Source organism: Emys orbicularis, chromosome 7 (genome assembly GCF_028017835.1).
Source record: "Emys orbicularis isolate rEmyOrb1 chromosome 7, rEmyOrb1.hap1, whole genome shotgun sequence".
NCBI classification, from domain to species: Eukaryota; Metazoa; Chordata; order Testudines; family Emydidae; genus Emys; species Emys orbicularis.
The window spans coordinates 23648785-23671043 of record NC_088689.1 but is presented as its reverse complement, the minus strand read 5'-3'; the positions used below and the strand labels follow the sequence as shown (position 1 = coordinate 23671043).

The 22259-nt window shown below is 41.8% G+C and overlaps 1 protein-coding gene across 2 annotated transcripts in view; it reads right to left on the bottom strand.

The window, feature by feature from the left end:
* Positions 1–22259, bottom strand: part of DOCK1 (dedicator of cytokinesis 1) — a 558093-nt gene that overhangs the window by 16465 nt on the left and 519369 nt on the right. For both annotated transcript variants that reach the window (XM_065408426.1, XM_065408427.1), the window contains 2 exons: positions 11581–11779; positions 1019–1172 (listed from right to left, as the gene is read on the bottom strand). In XM_065408426.1, coding sequence (XP_065264498.1) covers positions 1019–1172; positions 11581–11779 — 353 coding nt within the window. The remainder of the gene's footprint in view (positions 1–1018; positions 1173–11580; positions 11780–22259) is intronic.

Here is a 22259-nt window from a genome sequence, read left to right as displayed (position 1 = left end):
CCAGTTATATAATAGGAGTTCTTGAAGACTGAAGCCAAGGTATGAAAGTTTACAGAAGAATTCACTGAGAGATGCAGGGAAAAGACAAGCTATTCTATGTCTTGTAGCTACTACACACAAAAGGAAAGTCCACCTCAGGTACTAACTACAGTAGCTGGAGACTGTTCCTTCAACCTTTGTACTCTACAGAAGCCAGCACAGAATGAATCTTTAGGCACTTATAAAACAACAACATTTTAAAAAAAATGACTCTGTGAAAAGGAGCAGAAAACTTATTTCTTTAAGCAATTTTTCTTGTTTTAGTAAAAAGTCAAAAATAGTTTTTGTCTCTTGACAAACACAAGAGGTGTACCATAGCACAGGCCTAAGGAGTAAATTCCTTACTATAGCATGTATCTGCAAGCTACATCTTATGGCCAGTGGCAGTAAAACTCAGAGTGAGAACTCGGAGCATGCTGGTGAGAATCTTTGGGAACAGATGTTGATGAAATATTTGACTGTAACACTTATAAATCACCTGAAATGCTTTGCAGGATTAAGGCCTGCCTGTGTGTATGTGTTAAAAAAAGTGGTATGTTTCCTATGTATAGAGAGGTAGAGAGGATGGTATTAAATGAAAGTAACCAAAACTCCAGTCACTGAACTTTTTACACCAAATCTGTAAAGAGATGTGACAAATACAGTCACGAGAGAGAGAGAATCAGTTAACAATATTCCCATTATTTTAAATTAATTCTGATATTAAAACATGTGTAAGAAATGTAAACATGATCAAGTGATCAGGTCACAGAAATCATCACCTGTAATAATATAGCTTAAACAACCATATCTCTGTTAACTCCCCAAAATGCACTTATACCTCATGATGTGAATGTACACATTGGATTATCCTCATGTTGATCTGACCTAAGTGATTCAGTTGATTCTGAAACATTTCAGAGTAAGGGGGCTGAACTGTAATTCATTCTGCACAAAATATTTTAGGAAAACAAAGTTTCATTTTAAAAAAAAAACTTACTGGACTGTAAATTGAAAGGAAGTTTGGTCCTTGGAGTGATTGGAGGTGGTGTTGACTGAGAAGCTGGAGATGACGGAGAGACAGAAAAACGTCTTTCACTTGCAATGACATTGATAACTTGGCTCTTTGGTCTTTGTGGTCTCAGTGGACTGATCTGCATTAGGACAAAAACATAAAAATGTGATGGTTTCACCATAATGTGTCACATAGCCTGAGCAGAAACACACATTATTACAGCACAGCAGGTTACATTGTAAAGAAAAGCACTTCTTATTGAGCTGTTGATCTTGTGATAAGTAAGACATTTCTCTAGATCTAGTCTGTAATATTGCAATGATAAGATACATGTTTTAGATTTAATGAGAATTGTACTGAGGAAAATCATGGGTTTCCCCTTTCCTACACAGGTTTTTATAAACTAGAGCATGTAGTCTGGCAACTTCCAGCATAGTAAAAAATCTGTTATAAACTAAAGAACACTTAAAAATCAAAAGTCAGGGATGCAGAATTGGTTGTTAAACATATTGCCTTTTCCTCACTCCAGCAGGCACACATGTATTGTTTTATTTAATGTATACTTTTAAAATGAAATTACAGTAAAAAAAATAGCCTGAAATCCTCAATGCTAGCAACAAATGCACTGAGACAGCCTAGTTGCCATCATGAAGCATAGTTAAGCTCAGTTTCATGCAAATAATTTTTTCTTTGAAAATGTTTCTTCCATCCATCCACTGTCTTAGATGTTACATTAGTCCTCTTTCCCCCAAACCCCTCAAAATCACTCAAAATTGAATGCATCCAGGGTGTTCAGATATACACAGTAGCCCCAGACTGATACATTGGCATACTTCCTTCAGTTCCATTACCTACAAATCTGTCCTTAAAACCTGTGTCTTCCAGGATGTAGGGATTCCCTCAAGACCTTTTCCACTCAGCTTATCCAGAACAACTTGTTCAGTTCTGGAAACATAGTTCTCTGGGATCCAAAAGCTGAGTTGATTAGCCTCAAATGCAGGGTTGTGGATGCAGAGTAAATCACAGCTCCAAAATTACACAGAAACCCTCTCCCTTTGCATACATTTACACATTTCATGGCATTTACTACACATTACATCACATATTTTTGAATTCGCTTGGTTATTTTGCAGGAAACAATCCCTATGCATAGGGACGTACCAAATTCAAGGCCATGAAAAACACGTCACGGACCGTGAAATCTGGTCCCCCCCCCTGAAGTCTAGTCTTTTGTATGCTTTTACCCTACGCTATACAGATTTCATGGGGGACACCAGTGTTTCTCAAATTGGGGGTCCTGGCCCAAAAAGGAGTTGCAGGGGGGTCACAAGGTTATTTTAGGGGGATTGCAGTATTGCCACCCTTACTTCTGCACTGCCTTCAGAGCTGGGTGGCCAGAGAATGGCAGCTGTTGGGTGGGCGCCCAGCTCTGAAGACAGCACCCTGCCAACAGCAGCGCAGAAGTAAGGGTGGCAATACCATACTATGCCACCCTTACTTCTGCGCTGCTGCTGCTGGCAGTGGCTCTGCCTTCAGAGTTGGGCTCCCAGCCAGCAGCCGCTACTCTGAAGGCAGCACCACCGCTGGCAGCAGCGCAGAAGTAAGGACAGCAGTACTGTAACCTCCCCAACTCCTTTTTGGATCAGGACCCCTACAATTACAACACTGACATTTCAGATTTAAATAGCTGAAATAATGAAATTTATGATTTTTAAAATCCTATGACTGAAATTGACCAAAATGGACTGTGAATTTCATAGGGCCCTACTTATATAGCATGCTCTGTCTATGCATTGTCCACATTTGACCTATTCCTTAGCTGATCTCTACATTCCTAACTTATCTTGTCCATTGTTATTCTTCTTCAAAGCAAATGGTTCCCTGGGAGCTCTCCCTCTTAGCTTGCTCAGACATTCTGTCTTTTTCAACCTCATGATCTATTTACCTCTGCGATGGGGTGGACTAGGCCCAGGGGCTCCCTGCTGGAGGTCTCAGGGTCCCACCACACCCCGTCCCAGAGAGGAGCAGAAAAGAAGTCCTCCAAGCAGCCTCAAGTGGTTGTGGGGAAGTAGCCAATGAGGGAGGCTGCAGGGAGCAGCCAATCAGGGCCCAGCAGGCTCACATAAAAAGAGCTGCAGGGCTGGAGTCATCAGTTGCTGCCTGGAGCTGGAGGAGAGATGACTGTGTTCCTGGCTGGCTGGCTGAAAGAGCAGCAGGACCATGGACAGCTCAGTGTTGGCAGGGACTAGGGGAGCAAGAGAGAGCTCCTGGCTGGCTGCTGGGGCTGAGTAAGGACTGAGCCCAGGTTAGGCCACAGGAAGACAGTGTCTCCAGGGAGGAAGCCCTGGGGGTACAGCTCCATAGCAGGGCTGGGACATGTCAAAGACTCTATACCCCGGAAGAGGTTTGTTCTGTTTCACATACAGACAGTGTGTGAAACTTGGCCAGAAGCTGAGTCACTGAAAACCTATCTGAGAAACCCAACAATAAGGGTCACCACAAATTGAGAGACTGCAGTGTGACAGACCCAGACCAGTGGGGTACAGGAGTCTGGTAGAGGGCAAATATACTGGTCACTGGATGAGTAGTTTTCTGTTCCCTGAGTGACCAGAGAAGGGGCTGCACTAGAGTAATCAGGGACCTGCTAGAACCAGTTAAGGCAGGCAGGTTAATTAGGACACCTGGAGCCAATTAAGAAGAAGCTGCTAGAATCAATTAAGGCAGGCTAATTAGGGCACCTGGGTTTTAAAAGGAGCTCACTTCAGTTTGTAGTGCGAGAGTGTGAGGAGCTGGGAGCAAGACTCGCAAGGAGCTGAGAGTGAGAGGGTGTGCTGCTGGAGGACTGAGGAGCACAAGCGTTATCAGACACCAGGAGGAAGGTCCTGTGGTGAGAATAAGGAAGGTGTTTGGAGGAGGCCATGGGGAAGTAGCCCAGGGAATTGTAGCTGTCATGCAGCTGTTACAGGAGGCACTATAGACAGCTGCAGTCCACAGGGCCCTGGGCTGGAACCCGGAGTAGAGGGCGGGTCCGGGTTCCCCCCAAACCTCCCAATTGACCTGGACTGTGGGTTCTTCCAGAGGAGAAGGTCTCTGGGCTGTTCCCCAACCCACATGGTGAATCTCTGAGGCAAGAAAATCCACCAATAAGCGCAGGACCCACCAAGATAGAGGAGGAACTTTGTCACAGCAGGCACATGCACTCAACCAGCGTGTGCTCGTGAGAGGTGGGTGCCACCCTATTAGGATCTCCCTAATTCTTTCTTTCAAGGAATGAGGCCTCCTTCCAGGTGTTAATTACTCCTGTCAGGTCAGGCCTCAGCTGCAAAGGACTATCTTGTTCTTAGACTCATAGACTTTAAGGTCAGAAGGGACCATCGTGATCATCTAGTCCAGTGGTTCTCAAACTGCGGGTTGGGACCCCAAAGTGAGTAGTGACCCCATTTTAATGGGGTTGCCAGGGGTGGCATTAGACTTGCTGGGGTGGAAGCCAAAGCCTGAGCTCCACCGCCCAGGGTTGAAGCCAAAGCCCAAGGGCTTCAGCCCTGGGTGGTGGGGCACAGGTTACAGGCTGGAGCCCTTGGGCTTTGGCACCCCCCATCCGAGGTGGTGGGGCTCTGGCTTTGGCAGGGCTCAGGCAGGCTCAGGCTTCGGTCCCCCCTCCTGGGTTCATGTAGTAATTTTTGTTGTCAGAAGGGGGTCGCGATGCAATGAAGTTTGAGAACCCCTGATCTAGTCTGACCTCCTGCCATAATTGCAGGCCACAGAACCTCACTCATCCATTCCTGTAATAGACCCATAACCTCTGGCTGAGTTACTGATGTCCTCAAATTATGGTTTAGAGACTTCTTGCCAATAATCTCCCTTATCTGAACTGTTGTCTCAAATTTTATCTTGGTCTTTTTTGCCTATCTGAGGGTCTGAGAATAGAGCAAACAATCTCATATGTCAGTAATGTTATTCATTTGAGCTCTAAGCTCATGTCTATGTAAGAAAGCCACACATGTTTAACTAAAAGCATGATTTAAACTGATTTAGTTAAAACAGTGGGACAGTGTTGTTGACACTCTTATTTCACTATAACAGTGGCCTATTTTTGCAATATGGCCTACTTATCCTCTTTCTCTGACTGGATCTTGATGGTGGCTACCACCTTCTTCCCCATCGTTTCAAACATGTCAGAGGGGGAGAATCTCTCCAGCTTCTCTTGTTCAAGTTTTTCATGATCCAAAGCCAACCTTCCCTTCTTTGAGGGGTGATGAAATTCATGAAAGGAAATGATGTCAAGTATCAGGGGGTAGCCGTGTTAGTCTGTATCTACAAAAACAACAAGGAGTCTGGTGGCACCTTAAAGACTAACAGATTTATTTGGGCATAAGCTTTCGTGGGTAAAAACCTCACTTCTTCGGATGCATAGAAGTGAGGTTTTTACCCACGAAAGCTTATGCCCAAATAAATCTGTTAGTCTTTAAGGTGCCACCAGACTCCTTGTTATGAAAGGAAATGGGAATCTTGATCACTTTTGTGCTATTCACCCCTTTAACTCTTCCAAACTACAGCTGGAAAGGAAGTGGAGGACAACATCCTTAAAACAGCTCAGTTCTTCCTCTTGGGAAGAATAGTTTCTAAGATAAAAATGTCCTTGCCAAATTACAACTTCAGAACCAGGGATATAACCTTGAAACTTCTCCCTTCCAACCGTGTAGAGGTGTCTCTGGAAGAGACTCAGCTGATGTGGAGGAAGCAGAAGTCCCAAACTCTGGGCCCTTTTCTCTGACATTGTGAGGGTCCACTGGCTGGGAGCAATCTTGGTAGAGCTCCCTTTCTGTGGCTCCTGAAAGGGTCTGCTTCTACAGACAAAAGGTAGTCCAGTGGCTAGGGCACTAGCCTGGGACTAAGGAGGCCAGTATTCAAATTCCTGTTCTGCTACAAGCTTCCACTGCGGGCTAGTCTCTCAGTGCCTCAGTTCCCTATCTGTAAAATGGTAGGAAATAGTACCTTGCAGGAGTGTTGTGAGGATAAGTATATTAAAGGTGTGAGGTACTCAGATACTACAATACTGAGAGCCACGTAAGTACCTAACATACCTAGAGAGCCCCTCTTGGTCTTCAGTTTTCTCCATTTGGCCTGCTCATCCTGACAAGTGATAGAGAGAATGATTTTGCCCTTAGGAGAGAGTGGGGAGAAGGCTGATGTCCCAAAATCAGCCTTAAAAGGTGTGGTTGCAGCTCTGCTTGTACCCCTGGAGACAGAGAAACTGGTACAAAGACAGGAGCGGTGTGGGGCAAGTGCTGGAGCCACCGGGACAAGTCTGAGCTGCCTCAAATATTTCTGAGTAGGGAGGTGCAGTCCAGTTGTTTCAGTGTGGAGGACAGCTCAGGATTCAGAAAGAATGATCAGGGCAGATAAATGACAGTGATGGCTATATTTGGCTATTTGCAAATATCATTCAGTGTATACACTGGCTCAACTCCTTCTACAGTATGTTTTCCTGTACTGCTAAATATATCTGGAAAATATGACTTGACAAAGGAGAAACCATAAGTCCTTGCAAAATAACTGACCTTTTCTTTTAAGACAGAGCAGGTTAATGTCATTTTAAATGAAAACTGATTTCCCTTTCACCAGTGTAAGGAAAGCAAATACGGTGAAGTTAAGCCCACCCTTTTATAAGATGGATCGGCTGATTCAATTAGCTAAATGGAGATCTGCTATCTGAAGACAGAAAATTCTGCTTGGAAGCATCTTAATATGAATAATTTAGTTGTCAAGAGTCCTAAATGGCAACACCAACATGTATCTGTACCACTGTGCAGCAAAGTGAAGAGTACTACTCAGGCTGTGCTCACTTGGAGAGGCTTCTGGCTATTTCTCTGCAAAGGTGAGCCAAGACCTAGGCCACTTGTCTCAAATTATGTACCCTAATTAAAAGTTTAAATGCCTGTGTTCTCATGCAAGACTACATCATATATAAAGTTTTCTTTCTCTCTTCCCATATTGACCTAAGGTTTTTTATTCTTCTCATCTCTTTCCCTTTCTAATCTTTCTTCTCTCTCAATAATTGCTCCCATTCTCAGTTTCTCTTTTACGTATTGTGTTAGGAAGGAGCTCTCTATTGGGTCCATAAACTCTTTACTTGATGTTGTGTGCTTGTGTTTGTTTGGGTAATTGAAATGTCCCAACAGAGCTGGTCTTCCCACCCCATAATCCTCTTTCAATTCTCGGTCACAATGTCTTCAATGAGATACTCCTAATCAGACAGAAAAACAGCCAACTCCTTTCTGCAGTTTACTACCTTTGCTATCTTTAATTTTGAGTTCTAATGTTTCTGCCCCATCCATTGTTAAAAATACCTTCCATATACCAATCACAATAAAAAAAGGGAAATTTTTACTCTCAGTAGATGGTAGAACATGGAGTAGTGGTCTGAAGAAAAGAAAAATGTCAGCAATATACTATATAAGGGGGAAATGGAGGTTACTTGCCAGGAGTAATTCTATTTTCTGCACTTGCTGCCTCCACAGACACAGCAGGAGTTGCTTGCCTAGCCTCAAAATATTTTTGAACAGTAGTGATCACTTAGGCCTGCTCTACACTAGAAAATTAAGTTGACTTAACTATGTGGCTCAAGGGTGTGAAAAATCCACACCCCTCAGTGGCATAGTTAAGCTGACCTAGCCCCCATTGGTGCTGCTGTAGCTTTTAAAGTGTAGTGAAGCCCTTAGAGGGCATACACAATCACTCTAAGAATGAGAAATTTGGAGTAAATCTAAGTACCACCTTACCTTTGTGGAAAAGGATAAAAGTTGGGTTGGCCTTAAAGCACTGTATGTCTTAAACCTTCCTGGCAGAGGTGATGACAACTAAGAATGAAACATTCTGAGAGAGTGAATACAGGTTTTTATGAGTTCAAAGCACTCCCAGAAGTTTGGTTAAATTCAAGTTCCAAGGTCCAATAGGCTTTCAGGTAGAGGGCATCTGTTCCTAAGACCTTTTAAAATGCAAACATTCTGATCCTTTTCTCAGGGACATGGTAGATAGAAAAAGCAGATAAATAAAAGTTAGTAGTTGCTAGGGATAGCTGTGATTTCAGAGTCAAGAGAAAGTCCAACATAATTGGAATTAAACAAGAAACAAGATCAAGGTGCCTGTCTCCAGCAGAAACCTTTTCAAGTTCCATTTGACAGCATATCACCTCCTATTGAAAAGCATTCTGGATTCCAACAGGACTGCCTCAATCTCTGTAGACAAGCACAGGACGTGCCTTAGAAGCACAGCAGCCATGCTGCCAGGTGAGATTATCTGCTGGGACTAGAGTTCTCGACTTGGGGAAGTGATTTGTAGACTAGAAGGCCAGAAGGAACCATTGTGATTGTCTAGTCCAGGGGTTCTCAAGCTGGGGGTCAGGACCCCTCAGGGGGTTGTGAAGTTATTACATGGGGGTTGCGAGCTGTCAGCCTCCACCCCAAACCCCGCTTTACATCCAGCATTTATAATGGTGTTAAATATACACAAAAGTGTTTTTAATTAATAGGGGGGGGGGGTCACACTCAGAGGCTTGCTATGTGAAAGGGGTCACCAGTACAAAAGTTTGCGAACCACTGGTCTAGTCTGACCTCTTGTATAGCGCAGGCTGGCCACAGGACTTCCCTGAATTAATTTATGTTTGAACTAAAGCATATCTTTTAGAAAAATAGTCAATCTTGATTTAAAGATTTCCATTGATGGTGAATCTTGATTTATGAAAAGGACCAGAAGCTCTGAGAATGCGGCCTGCAATATCTAGACCAATGCAAGTATAACCAAAGTGGAGCTGTCCTCTCCAATATCGGCAGTGCTCTTGGGATGACAGGCCATGGAAGGAAGACATTAAAAAATCCAATTCCTTCATTGTTAACTTAATAAATGTGCAGACTGCTATTTAAATCCATCCCTGTGTCTATCATTGACCTGTGTGTGCGCTAATCGAACTTCCTATCTATCCCTTGTAGGCATTTCTAAGGTGCCCATCACTGAAACATCTGTTTCTACACCTCATTGAGACTTACCTTTGCTCCTTTCAACCTTTCCTTATCTCTTCTCGGCAGGATGCATGGTGCCTCAGCCATTGCTGTAGCCAAGGCAAAGCAACTGTGCAGTCACCAAGGGAGCAGACTCTTCCTCTGCAGCTGCCAGCACAGCTCCTCATGTGTAGATGTGACCATATACACCCTCTGAGCTATCAGGGTGTGGGCCTGAGTTTACTCAATGTACACACCAGCAGATTGTGAATGCTAGTGCATTTTACCTACAAAATATGTCAGATGTGTGTTGACACATGCTCCATCCAAAGAGCTTAGACTAGGCCACCAATGTTTGATAGTGTCTGCAGGTGTGAACTGAACTCTGAAATCATGCATAAAGAATGAAAAAAAGATATTCTAAAATTTGCAGCAGTCACTTAACCCATGTTGTTGTCACCCAGAATACAGCAAGTAAAATTAAGTAAATTGCAGTTAGATAAATAATATTTGTCAGTATATAAGTATTTATACAATGTTCACCACTGAGCACCTCCATGACTATATGATAAGGACCTTTGGTATGTACTAGTTTAAAAATGAAAAAAATCCACTCTAAGGATTCCAAATTGAAATCAATAGCAACAGCCAAGATGGGTTGCTGATCCCAACAGCTAAGACATGTCAGTGCAATAGTGATCTATCTGAGCTATGTCAAATGCAGTGCTTAGATTCAGTCAAAATATGACTACTAAAAGACCCTAATAGTCACACAGTTGACTGCACTATGCCAAACAGATGAGGCACATTGGAAATTTATGCAAAATGTGTCTTCCGGTTGAGAAGAGGCTAAGGAAGCTCCTCCTGCTAGATCTGGTAGAGAGAATCTCCCTTTTAACAAAACTAGGGCTTGACTCAAAACCAACTGAAGTAAATGGAAAAACTCTAATTTCAATAGTCTTTGTGTCAAATCCATGGAGAGCACAAGGATTCTGATTTAAGTTTTTGCTGAGGTCTGTTCAGGGTGCACACAGCAAAACTCCAGCTACCAGACAGGGATCCTGCTAACAGGGAAGTTTGCTCTAGTAGTCATGACACTAACACAGAGAAGAGACCATTACACGGATTTCTTGAGGACAAAGTTTTAAACCAACAGCATCAAAATAGATGCCCCTCCTGAGCTTCCAAGGCTATGGTTACTACTCTAGCAAAAAATGGATTAATTTTCAATTTAAAAAATAAAACTTCAGTATTTACATACACCAGTGGGGTGGTCCTGGTAAATTGGAAAGAAGGGTGCAGTTCAAAGAAGAGATACACTATAATAAATATCTTTACATACAGCCACCAGTGAACTGATGAAAATGTATGTATGTTTCTGTTAAAAATGGCTTTCCAAGAATTACTCCTGGGGGAATTCTGTGCCACTGTGCAATGCAGAATTTGCGCAGAAATTAATGTTCTGCACAGAATTTCCTCCCTCCTCCTCCCCCCCATAGAAATGGGCTGCAGAGTTGCTGGTTACCACTAGGAGCTGCTGGACCTGGCACAGCCCAGCTCACAAATAGAAGACACTGCCGGTGGGAGGGGAACGGAGCTGGAGGGCTCCAGACAGCTACAGTTCCAGGCACGCCCTGAAGGAAGAAGGCAGCATGCAGGAAACTCCACACAAGCCCGGGACCCAGCATCAGGCTGTTTCTCCATCTGGATTCCTGGGCTCTGGGAGAGTAGGGTGTGTGCGCAAGTGTCCGGGCTGGGAGGGGTGGGGGTGGGCTCCACAGCTGGGGGGTATGGGAGTGTGGGTGTCTGGGCTGGGGGGGGGCGCCCCGCGGTTGGGCTCTGGGGGAAGGGGTATGGGTGTCTGGCTCCTGGCTGGGCTCTGGAGCGGGGAGGGGCAGAGAAACAGGAACTGGATTGTTGTAGGGTTTTTTTTAACTCTACTCCTGGGGGAACTTTTTGTGTGTCTGCATCGTGACAGAGTTGCTGAAAGGTATTTTGAAATAAATTAACGAAATAATTGAACCTGGGGTGATTATATATAGTGTTATTTTGACAAATTAAATATGCAGAATTTAAAATATAGTACATGGAATTTTTAATTTTTTGGTGCAGAATTCCCTCAGGAATAAAGAATACGTAATTGCCATATATAAAATGACTGCACAATATATCCACCAACTCTATCTTGCAGAAGATAACTGAAACCACATGGAAGAACCATCAGAATCTCACATGACCAGCAACTAGAAGAATCCCTGCTATGAATGGTGTAACTGAATTTTCTTTAATTATATCAACTATTGTATTTTTCAAAAGGCCATATATAAAAGTCTTACAGAAAGTCTATACGAAATACCATTATTCTGTTCTTTTTGTTTAGTAAAATATCTACTTTGGTACACTAATGAATGTTTTAAAGAGTATAGAATTTTTTCTCAGAGTTAGTTTAAGTCTAAAAACAAAATGAACTGTCAAAATGACCCTTCTGTGTTGTAAAAAATGTCCGAGTTATTGCCCACAATTAAATAAAACTCTGTTTCTTAACATTACCGTTTCTGAAAGGATCACTGCTTCAGATTGTTGCAGAGAAATATCCGTAGATTTCAACTCTTTATCAAATATCTCTTGGTGTTTGCTGTTCCTTTTTTCCTTCTTCTTTTCCTTCTTATCTTTATCTAGGTCATCCTTGTCCAACTTATCTTGAGACCTAGAATGCATCTTTTTTGGCAGAAGAGGTTCAAGCACAAACCTGAAGGAAAATTTGGTTTATTTAGACCAATGAAATATTACTGTCAAACAACAAATTTTAATTTTCCCAGTCCCCAACAAAAGTATAATTTTAGTCCAGAGATCTTTTGTTAACCATCATTATCACGACAGGGAAAGAAGGTAATGACAAACTGTAATTGTCTCATGCTAAAATTTAATGCAGAACTGTTAATGAACAGTACTGTGTACCTCCCAGTTCTGAGGTAAATTTACTATTAGATGGTTACACACACTGATAAGCATCTCTCTGTGTGTTTATATATCATCACATTTATAGATCACACCATCATCCACTACCCATGTACAGCCTGCCTCATTCACTGCAAATCTTAGTAATTCACAAATGATCATAATGCAAATTGATGAAGTTCTACTTCATGAATATGTGTATGCCACACATGTACACACAGGCAGTACTTGTACATACACTTTACAGGATCATATACATATGCATACTGTGTATACATGTCCACAAAAAAGTACATTAAAAGATTATTATTAAGGTTGCAAAGTCAAGCACTGAAAAGTTAGGAAATGCCAGTACTGATGTTGCATCTGTAACCTTAATTCGGCACCCCTGTGCATATGCATTATGATAGAGCCTCTAAAATCACATACTATTTTCTCCACAGGACTCCTGCCTCATTCAGTACTCAGGACAGACCTGCTCTGGGTATGAACCATGGTTATGCAGGGAAGGAGGCTGTTGTCTGCTGGCCCCCTGCTTCATTTGTTGCAGAAGTTGGAAAGTGTATAGTGACTAGAGCTGGTATGAAATTTTCCAGTGCAACGGTTTTGAGGTTTGACTAACTGGTTCCCTGTTAGCTCGTCTTGAACCCAAAATGCCTGCTCTTAGTTCAGGTGCCCAAACCTGGACCCAGGACAACCCACAATAGCGCAGAGCTGCTGCAATTGCAGGGAAATTCTTGTTTTGCCCAAGGCTAGAGCATGCCCAGTACAGACGGAATCTTTGGGGAATTTAGCTGCAGTCTAGCAAGTGTCTACTACACATGTGCGAAATGCGATTTTTCAAAGGCTTATAACTTGGCCGACTTGGGATGGGTGGATCTTTCACAGGCACAGCAAAAGACTCACCTCCTTGCCAAATTTTTAGTCCCTGCTCCAAAGCATAGATGCATTGGAGATTGTCAAAGAAAAGGTCCCCAGAATTTTTTTTACATGGGCATAACAATGTATTTTTCCATAGTTTCGTTTTCAGGAATCTGAACTGTTTCAGCTAAAATCTTCCAAAGAAAATTCCACCTGAGGCAGACATCTGGCATGGAAAACTCAACCCACATGGGTTAAAGGTTGGTAAAGTTATAAGCAACTGAAAACAGGGTTTATAATGGGAAGTGTCAGACAACTTTAATAATAAACAGTGCTACCAGCTGTATGTATAATAAACATAATGCATAATATGTACATATGTGATTAGATGTGTATGTGTATGTTATATGTATGATGTGTATGCATATATCTACAGATCATGATGTATGTGCATACACTGTACTATGAGGATAAAAGAGAAATTCCAAGTTTCTGATGCTATAAAAAAGATTGAAGGATGACAAGTTAGTGAAAGTCTTTAGATTCATTTTTTTATTGCCAATAACTAAGGGCAAGGTTGATTTCTGAATAGTAGATGAATTTTCATAACAGGAACGGTACAAACCTCAGGCATTTGGTAAACAGACATGTATTTTGAGTGTGTGAATATATGCAAGGCTGGTACCCTACTATCATAACCTCTCTTTGAAAAGATACAATTTTTACCCTTCACAGTTGACTATTTTTTGCTCCAACTGCACAGCAGAAGCCTTTAGGGTTTTAATGAACTTTTAAAAGAAAATAATAAACAGTTCAATATTTAAACATGTTTTTTAATTTTATTATTTAAATATGCCAAGCAAAACTCTAAGGAATATTTCAATGATTTTTTTCTGTTTTGAGTCCATTGGCTTAAATTTCCAGGAAATTAAAGATCTAAACATACTATGACTCCTTTTGTGCTAGTTTTTCATGTATAATGTGCAGCGTAAAAGGTAATTTTTTCTACAAAATTAGCTTAAAAAAGATAAATTTCAGACTACAAATTATTTTGATATGTATTTGCTCTTATGAAAGATGAAAAGAACACAACCTAGGTTAAACATTATATTAAACAATTTATAAAAACAAATTAAAATTATCGCATGGCAGAAAGACAAACTGTGTGATACAAAGTCAATTTTCTTTATAAGAAAGCTTTCTTCATAAGGAAGAAAAGTATATACTGAGCTATAATGCCTGCATCTGTAGGCTCTGATCCTGCATTGGGATCCACTAGTGTGGACCTCTCACTGACCTTGTGAAATCCATTGATGTTATCTGAGGTTCAAAGGCTCATGGTTGTGTACTAGAGGTTTCCAGTGTAGAATCAAGGATTATATTTGCATAACATATATAGTATATATATATATATATATATTTCAACATGGTGACTGTGATGGGGTGTACCCTTTGAGGCCCTCGGGAAGACCCTGCAGTCCTACCATACCCCGCCACAGAAAAAAGGCAATAGAGTGGGGTCCTCCAAGCGGCCTAGAGAGGCTGAAGGGAAAGCTCATATAAAAGGAATTGCAGGGCCTGGACAGCTCAGTTGCTGGCTGGAGCCAGAGGAGGAAGTATGATGTTCCTGGCTGGCTGAGGAAGCTGCAGCAGCTGGACAGAGCAGTTGTTGGCTGGGACCAAAAGGAGTGGAAGGCTGTGAGATTCCACAGGTACGGAGAATGGGGAGAAACCCTGCCTAAGAAGGGATAGGACTGTGAAGCTCTCCAAGCACTGAGGCCTAGGAGAGAGAGACTTGACAAGAAGGGCCAGAGACTGTTATAAGCTCATGAGGTGAAGGGCCTGTGAGAAAGAATCCTGAGAGAACATGGAAGAGACTCTCTAGGCAAGGGGGCTTAAACAGGGAACAGGCCAAGGACCCAAGAAGCTGATGAGACAGAGTGGGAAGCAGCCCAAGGAATGCAGCAATAGACACTAGTGAAGGAAGCAACAGGTGGCTACTAGTTGTAGGGTCTCTGGGTTAGGACCCGGAGTAGTGGGGAGGGCCAGATCCCTCCACCAGCCACAGGCTGAGTGGCAAAGGGCTGAGGAGGCAACTAGTTTTGTGTGGATCCCAAGAAGGGGGAAAGTGCTCAAACAGGCCCAGAGATGGGACAGAGGACCTCGGGGTGGGGTGGGGAGCTAACCATTTGTTGGACTGTGTTACCCCAGAAGGGGTTTATTTTCTATTTGTTTCACATATAGACTGAGGGAGGGCTGAGTCACTGAAAATCCATCTGAAAAGAGAAACTGCTGGTGGAGGGCACCACAAAAACAGTTCAGGCATGCACCTGGCCAGCAGGAGGCGCTTGCAGGCCACATTTTTACAGTGACAAAGAAATATGCAGTAAGTATTACAGGCAGGATTATTCATATTTACTACATTACAGTATTTCCAAAGAATGGAAACTCAGAATATAAATACATATGATAATATGTATTTATAAATCAGCTTGTGCCCTCTATTAAATATTCAATGTATTTTATACTGGAAAGACTATATTGCAGAAAACGCATAGGGAATTTATGCTAGTAACATTCATTTGCATCAATGACAATAGACTCTCCTTGTGGTTTATCTTCTTAAAAGACTAGTTCCAAAATTACTGAGTCTTGTTAATTAATGTTAGGGTTTGGTTGTTTTGTTTTTACATTCATCTTTCAAGTATATTTTGGCAATCCTGAAATCAGAGCTACTGCCTCCATTGTTAATATGTAACTTTTATCAGCAATGGTGTGAATTTTTAAAACCATGTTTTAAATCTAAATTAACACTATAATGAACCTTCTGTAATATGTTAATCCATTCAAAACTCATATCAGACGTCTTACAAAAATGTTGCTAAATAATTATGTAAAACAATGACCTGATTTAAAAAAAGAACAAGAACTGGTTTGAAATTTTCAGATGTAATGTTTTTCCACTGGAAAATACCAATTTGTTAAAATCGAAAGGTTCCATGAGAATGTGATGATGAAGATGAAATTCCAATGAAAATCACGGACACCAGCTGCTACTGGAAACCTGGTTTCCTACCAGCTTACCTGATTCCTCAGCAGACCGCCTGGCAGCTACCAGCCAGACTACCAGTTTGATTGCCCCAGATTGCCCCAGAGCCAGGGCTGAGCTGCCCAGTTTGATTGCTTCCAGGGCTTAGCTGCCCAGCTCCCCATCTGGTGAGTTGCCACAGCTCTGGGAAGCTGTTGAAGCATTGGAAACATTTTGAAAAGATTGAAATGAAAAGCTGCTGTTTCTAAATTAAATTTTGGAATTCCTGTTTTGTGGGAAATTTTGAAATTTCATTTTTTGTACCATGTGAGAACAATTTTTTTTTAATTTCAGAATTTCCTACAGAATTGAAATTTCAGTTTCTGGCCAGCCCCTCTTAGAACTTAAGTTTATTCATTAGACATCTGACAAAAGACATTCAAATCAGCACCTTGAAGAAGTGGGCCTGTAATGAGGTGGACTGGGCCCGAGGTCCCCTGCTGGAGGCCGGTGGCCCTGCCACACCCTACCACAGAAAAGGGCAGAAAAGAGGTCCTCCAAGCTGCCTACAGCAGCTGTGTGGGAAGCAGCCAATCAGGGCCTAGCAGGCTAGTATAAGAAGAGTTGCTGGGCCAGAATGAGTTCAGTTCCTTGCTAGAGCTAGAGGAGTGCAGATGGTGTGTGGCTGGCTGAGGGAGTTGCAGGATTTTAGATGAGGTAGTGCTGCCAGAAGCCGGGGAGAGAGAGAGAAGGAGCCCTGAGCTAGTTGCAGAGATTCCATCAGGACAAGGCCCTGAGATAAGAGTGAAGACGGTGCAGGGCCGTGGAGAAGTGGCCCAGGGAATTAGAGCAGCAGCACAACTTAGATAAAGGGACACAGCGACAGCTGCTATCTACAGGGTCCCTGTGCTGGGACCTGGAGTAGTGGGTGGGCCCAGGTCCTCCTGAGTCCCCCATTAGTCACTGGGGGAAGTGGACTGGACATTGAGACATCCCAGAAGGGAGAACTAAACTCTTTTAGTGGCCCAGCTGAAGAGCTGGGGCTAGAAAGGCCCTGAGAGGGCAAAGTCATTGCCTCCAGGGAAGTAGTTCTGGTCTATTCCGGAGCAGGTACAAATTGAGAGGGAGAGAGTGCAGGCACACACACTCGGCCAAGGGGACACTCATGAGTGCACCCCGTTACAGGGCCCTTACTAATTAACCTTATGACCTGGAACTGACTCACAAAAGGGTGAAATGACTTCCCCAAGGTTACAAAGCAGGCTAATGTCAGAGCTTGAATAGACCATAAAAACAACAAGGAGTCTGGTGGCACCTTAAAGACTAACAGATTTATTTGGGCATAAGCTTTCGTGGGTAAAAACCTCACTTCACTTGAATAGACCATAGGTCTCCTGATTTTTGTGTTCTAACCCAGGAGTGATTACTACCATTTAGATAGTGATTTAACTGCTTCTCTTCTGGGCACATTATTAGTAATACTGCAATAGAAATCAGAGGCCATTTCTAGAATCAGGGCACCACTTGTGCTAGGAGCTGTACTGAGTATGTCAGGCTCTGGTCTAAGTTGCTCATGATCTAAGAAACACAAAACCAGGAAGAGCTGGGGAGCAGTATAATTATAAGCAAAGTGGTCAGGGTGGTACATCTTATTACTTAATTTTTTTCTTCTTCTTTCTCCAGCCCTTCCAACAAGGGAAGAAACATTAAAGGGTAGGGGACATACAAGAGATCAACGGACCAAAAAGTCAATGCAAGTTACTGTGAATCAGCTGGTGATCACAAAAAGCACTCACAGAGAAAAACCATGACCCTCTTCCCCTGCAAACTTATTATTTCCTTGTCCCTGGATTTCAGGCCTATAGTTGACTGGAATGATTTTTTGACAGAACATGTCCTTTTTGCAAAATCAAAATTTTGGTTTCCCTTTGGGAATACTGAAATGGCAACTACCCGCCTGCAGACAGAACATGAAACTGACAAGAGCCTTTCAGGAAGGCAGCCAGCAAGCAGAAAAATTCTGTTTTGGGCCTCCCAAAATGGAATTTCTCTGGAAATCCCTTTCCGTGAGAAATTTAATGCTTTTGACCTAACATCCCAATTCAGGACATTTTTTTTTTTTTTTTTTTCAAAAACATGAAATTTTCCATGGGAAGGGATTTCCATGTTCTGGTCAGCTCTACTGATTTCTTTAGGTCTTTCATCATCTAATTTGTTTAGTCAAAAACTTTCTCCACTAATATTAATCCAACTTTGTATGCTCTAATGTAACCTATTTCTCTGTAACTCTATTTATGATTAAAATGCAGAACAGTTTATAGTGTAGATGATTCTTAAAGAAAAATACTTCTGCAAAACAAGCACTGGTTATTGTTTGTACATTAAAGCATTCTTTGGGAATCTCACTTTCCAATGGGAAACATTAAATATTTAATAACATTTTTTTACTTCTAGTGTCTTAAAGTACAATTCTGAACGTCTTTCTTATTTTTCTTTCAGGATGCTATCAAGCCTGATATATCAAATTAATATATAATTCCTTAACTACTGACAAAAACATATCCAATTCCCTGAAATCACTCAAATGGAAAACTTTGCTCCAACCTCAGTCAGATTCAGATAATTATTGATTGACATACATACAATTTTAAGTCTATATAATGTCAGCATGCAGTCAGAGATAAGGTTTTGCATTTGAGTATCGTTTTGAGAACTTAGATGATGATTGTATTGTGCCTGGTTGTACATTAGAATTATAAGTAAGTTTGGTATTGTAGTTATGGAGTCTGGGTGCGTTTCGGTGTTATCTTGTTTGGATATGATTGAGTTTGGTGTGAATATGAATGTTAGCTTAACTGGTGATTTTTTTTTTTTTTTAAGAGAATGAACTGATGGGATTTGCACTTCAACAACATTACCTCTAAGTTAAAGTTTTTTGTTTAGTCAAATTTTCAAGGGCTTTAATAAGCATGGATATGATATGCCTCCTCCAACTCTCAATGAAAAGCCCTCTTATTTTTCATGTCCCCCACTCGATTTCACTTAATGGCCCCCACACAGAGGTATCATCCACTCCGACATCCCTCTGCAGAGCTCTGTTCCACTCAATGCCGTCCATGAACAGACCAGACTGTCACCATACTTATTCCCTGCCCCCCAGCCCAGTTCCACGTGCCCGTGGCCCTGGTCCTTAATATGCTCCTCTCCCAATATCCATGCTTCCTACCGTTACCTGGTACTTCCTATTCACATTCAGCTGATAAATACACATGTGTATAATTACTGGTGAGTACCAACATTTACATGTATCAATATTGATACCTATAAACAATTTAAGAGCCCAAAATAACAGTCTGGTGTGGACCTTACAGGAAACCATACACTTTCACCTTCTTAGACATCAGGCAATTTTAGGTGTCACCACTGTTTGAGAGAAAAGTGTCCTTTCAAGCATGTTTTTATAACTATATATTGATTTTGTTTCCGATCGGTGCTGTATTAAATGTTCAAAATACTGTTCCAATTAAAAGCATTTTTCTAAAATAGTGACTTCTGAAAAGACCCATTTTTTCCTAAGTCAAAGAATCTTCAAACATTTTGATCTCCAAGACATGGGTAGAACTGTTTGCAGTAGCATGTCTCCTGAAAGGCCAAACTTCTGGGGCTCAGTTCATTGGTGGATTAATGGGCCTAGCTGCACCTCTCACACAAGTAAAAATCCAACTCCCATTGAAGTCCATAGGAATCTTTCAATTGATTTTAATGGGAATTAGGCACAACCTTTAACATCTGTGCCACCTTTATGACTCTGATTAAATTGCATTGGTGCAGGTGGTGACAGAATATTCCCCAGTCTCTGTTTGGAGAAATTATGTGAGTTTTACTACTTAACCTCAAGTAATTTTTCATGAGATTGCAGACCCAGTAAAACCACATTCACTTGTTCTCCCCATGGAGGAGTGTAACAGCTCACTCTAGGTTTACTCGAAGTCAGCAGGGTACCTATACTGAATAGCCTTTTAGGAGTGTAATGAGCAACTTCCCCAAAAACCTATTTCCCTTTTATTACAAGTAAAAAACCTGCATTAACTGTGTAACTAAACAAATTAAGCACCTTTCTAGACCTCCCAATTTACCCACATGAGCATTAAGCAGCTGAATGTGGTAAGGAAATGGCACCAAAATGCAGACAGAAATCCATAAGGGATGTGGAGTTAAACTCTGAGAGGTGTTCACATAACTTCACCCACAACACCACCCTTACAAATATTTGGATTAAATGATAGGGCACTGCGAGGTTGTGACACAAAGGCCCATTTGTGGTTCTCTATTCTGTGTCAACAACTCTCATCAGGCCTGACATACTCATTACACCTAACACTCTCTTGTCATAATCTGTATCTAAAAGGCATCATGTAAGATATCACTGGAAAACTAACAACTCACTGATCATTAATAGTCTTGCATGACATATGTACAGGGTGTGTACAAAAAGTTATGGGTATGCTAGAATTATGTTCCTAAAATGCACAAGCCCAAGGTCCTAACTAAAAGTCCATCATGGAAAGAAGAAAGATTGGTAAGAAATCTACCTTGTACTAAGGCTGTCGCTTATTTAGTTAAGTCTTAGCCACTAGACAGCATATTTTCCTTTTATTTGCTTATAACCATTTTGTCTTTATCCCTTGTACTTGAACTCACTTAAAACCTCTCTTTGTTAATAAACGTGTTTTACTTTTAATCTAAACCAACCCAGTGTTGTGTTTGTATTGAGGTGAAAGTTAAGTTCAGTTAAGGCAACAAGTTGCTGTGCTTTTGTCTCTTTAAAGGAGCAACGGATATTATTAAGTCTCACTATTCCAGGAGAGGGCTGGACAGTTCACGATAGATGGTTTTGGGGAAATTAGGGACTGGGGGCATGTTGGGGTCACCCTGCAATTAGTAACCAAGGATGGTCAAGATGAGGATGGGGCTGTTGTGTTGTAGGCAGGCTGCTGGGGTCGGAGTGCTGAACCAGGGTTGCACAGCACACAGGCACTCCGTGCATTTCTGTATGTTTATTGGGAGTGTCCAGACAAGGAGCTACAGCGCAGAGCATTTAAGGCACTCAGGACAAGTGGTGACACAACCTCTCACACTGGTCTGAATTGCAACCCGGAACATGACGGATGTACAGCCTGGCAAAAGTGAGACAAAGGTCTTTGTGCGTATTAAGCTATAGGTATGTTCAACCTTCCAAGGCACTATGAGCCTGAGTCAATGTCCATTAAAATAAATTGAGAAACTCCCATTAATTTCAATGAGCCTTGGATCAGGCCCTATTGTGAGTTTCAAAACTAAGTTCTTTTTTCTGATGATGAAGTGTATCCAGTAGGTTATCATGATATTTATTGCAACTGCCTTGTTGGTTTCACTTTTCTGTTCAGGCTCAATTGCATTCACACATAGAGCTGACTTCAGGGGAAGGGGAGGGCCAACCTACATGACTATAAAAGAAAATTGTAACTGTAATTCTTTGTAATAGTTCCATGTGTAAAGAGCTTGCACAAGGAAGATGACTTGCATTATAGAGCTTTCTTCTATATTTCTTATAATTGCACAACCTCTGTGAAGCAGGATTAAAAAGGAAGCGGACTGGAGGAGGAGAACAAAGGAAAACTGTAATCCCAGACAAACTGTCTGCAACATGCGGACCCCGCCCCCACCACAAACACACAGCCTGCCAAATGGTATGTACAATGGCAGAGCTGGAGTAGAGGTGCAAAATGGAAAAAGCTGAAAGAGAGGCAAAAATGTAAAAGGCTTGAACGGGGAGAGATAAGAGCCAAATATGCAGAAATGGAAAAAGTAACGTGAGGAGTGAGAAACAAAGAGAATGGCACTTTTTATGATGGCAGCACACAGCCAGTTTCCCCACTAGCCTTGTATGGATATATAGTTTTCTTTTAAGTCATTTTCTGCCGATGAAGAGCAATCCTACCACAAAGCTTCACTTTTTGGCAGCTAAACCCTGCCTTATCCCAATCTACAAAGTATGAAGGGGCATATGAATGTTTAGCACATCTGGCACGTAAATACCTTGCAATGCCGGCTACAAAAGTGCCATGTGAACGTCTGTTCTCACTTTCAGGTGACGTAAATAAGAAGCAGGCAGCATTATCTCCCATAAATGTAAACAAACTTGTTTCTCTTAGCGATTGGCTGCACAAGAAGTAGGGCTCAGTGGACTTGTAGGCTCTAAAGTTTTACATTGTTTTGTTTTTGAGCGTAGTTATGTAACAAAAAAAATCTACATTTTTAAGTTGTGCTTTCATGATAAAGAGATTGCACTATAGTACTTGTATGAGGTGAATTGAGAAATACTATTTCTTTTACCATATTT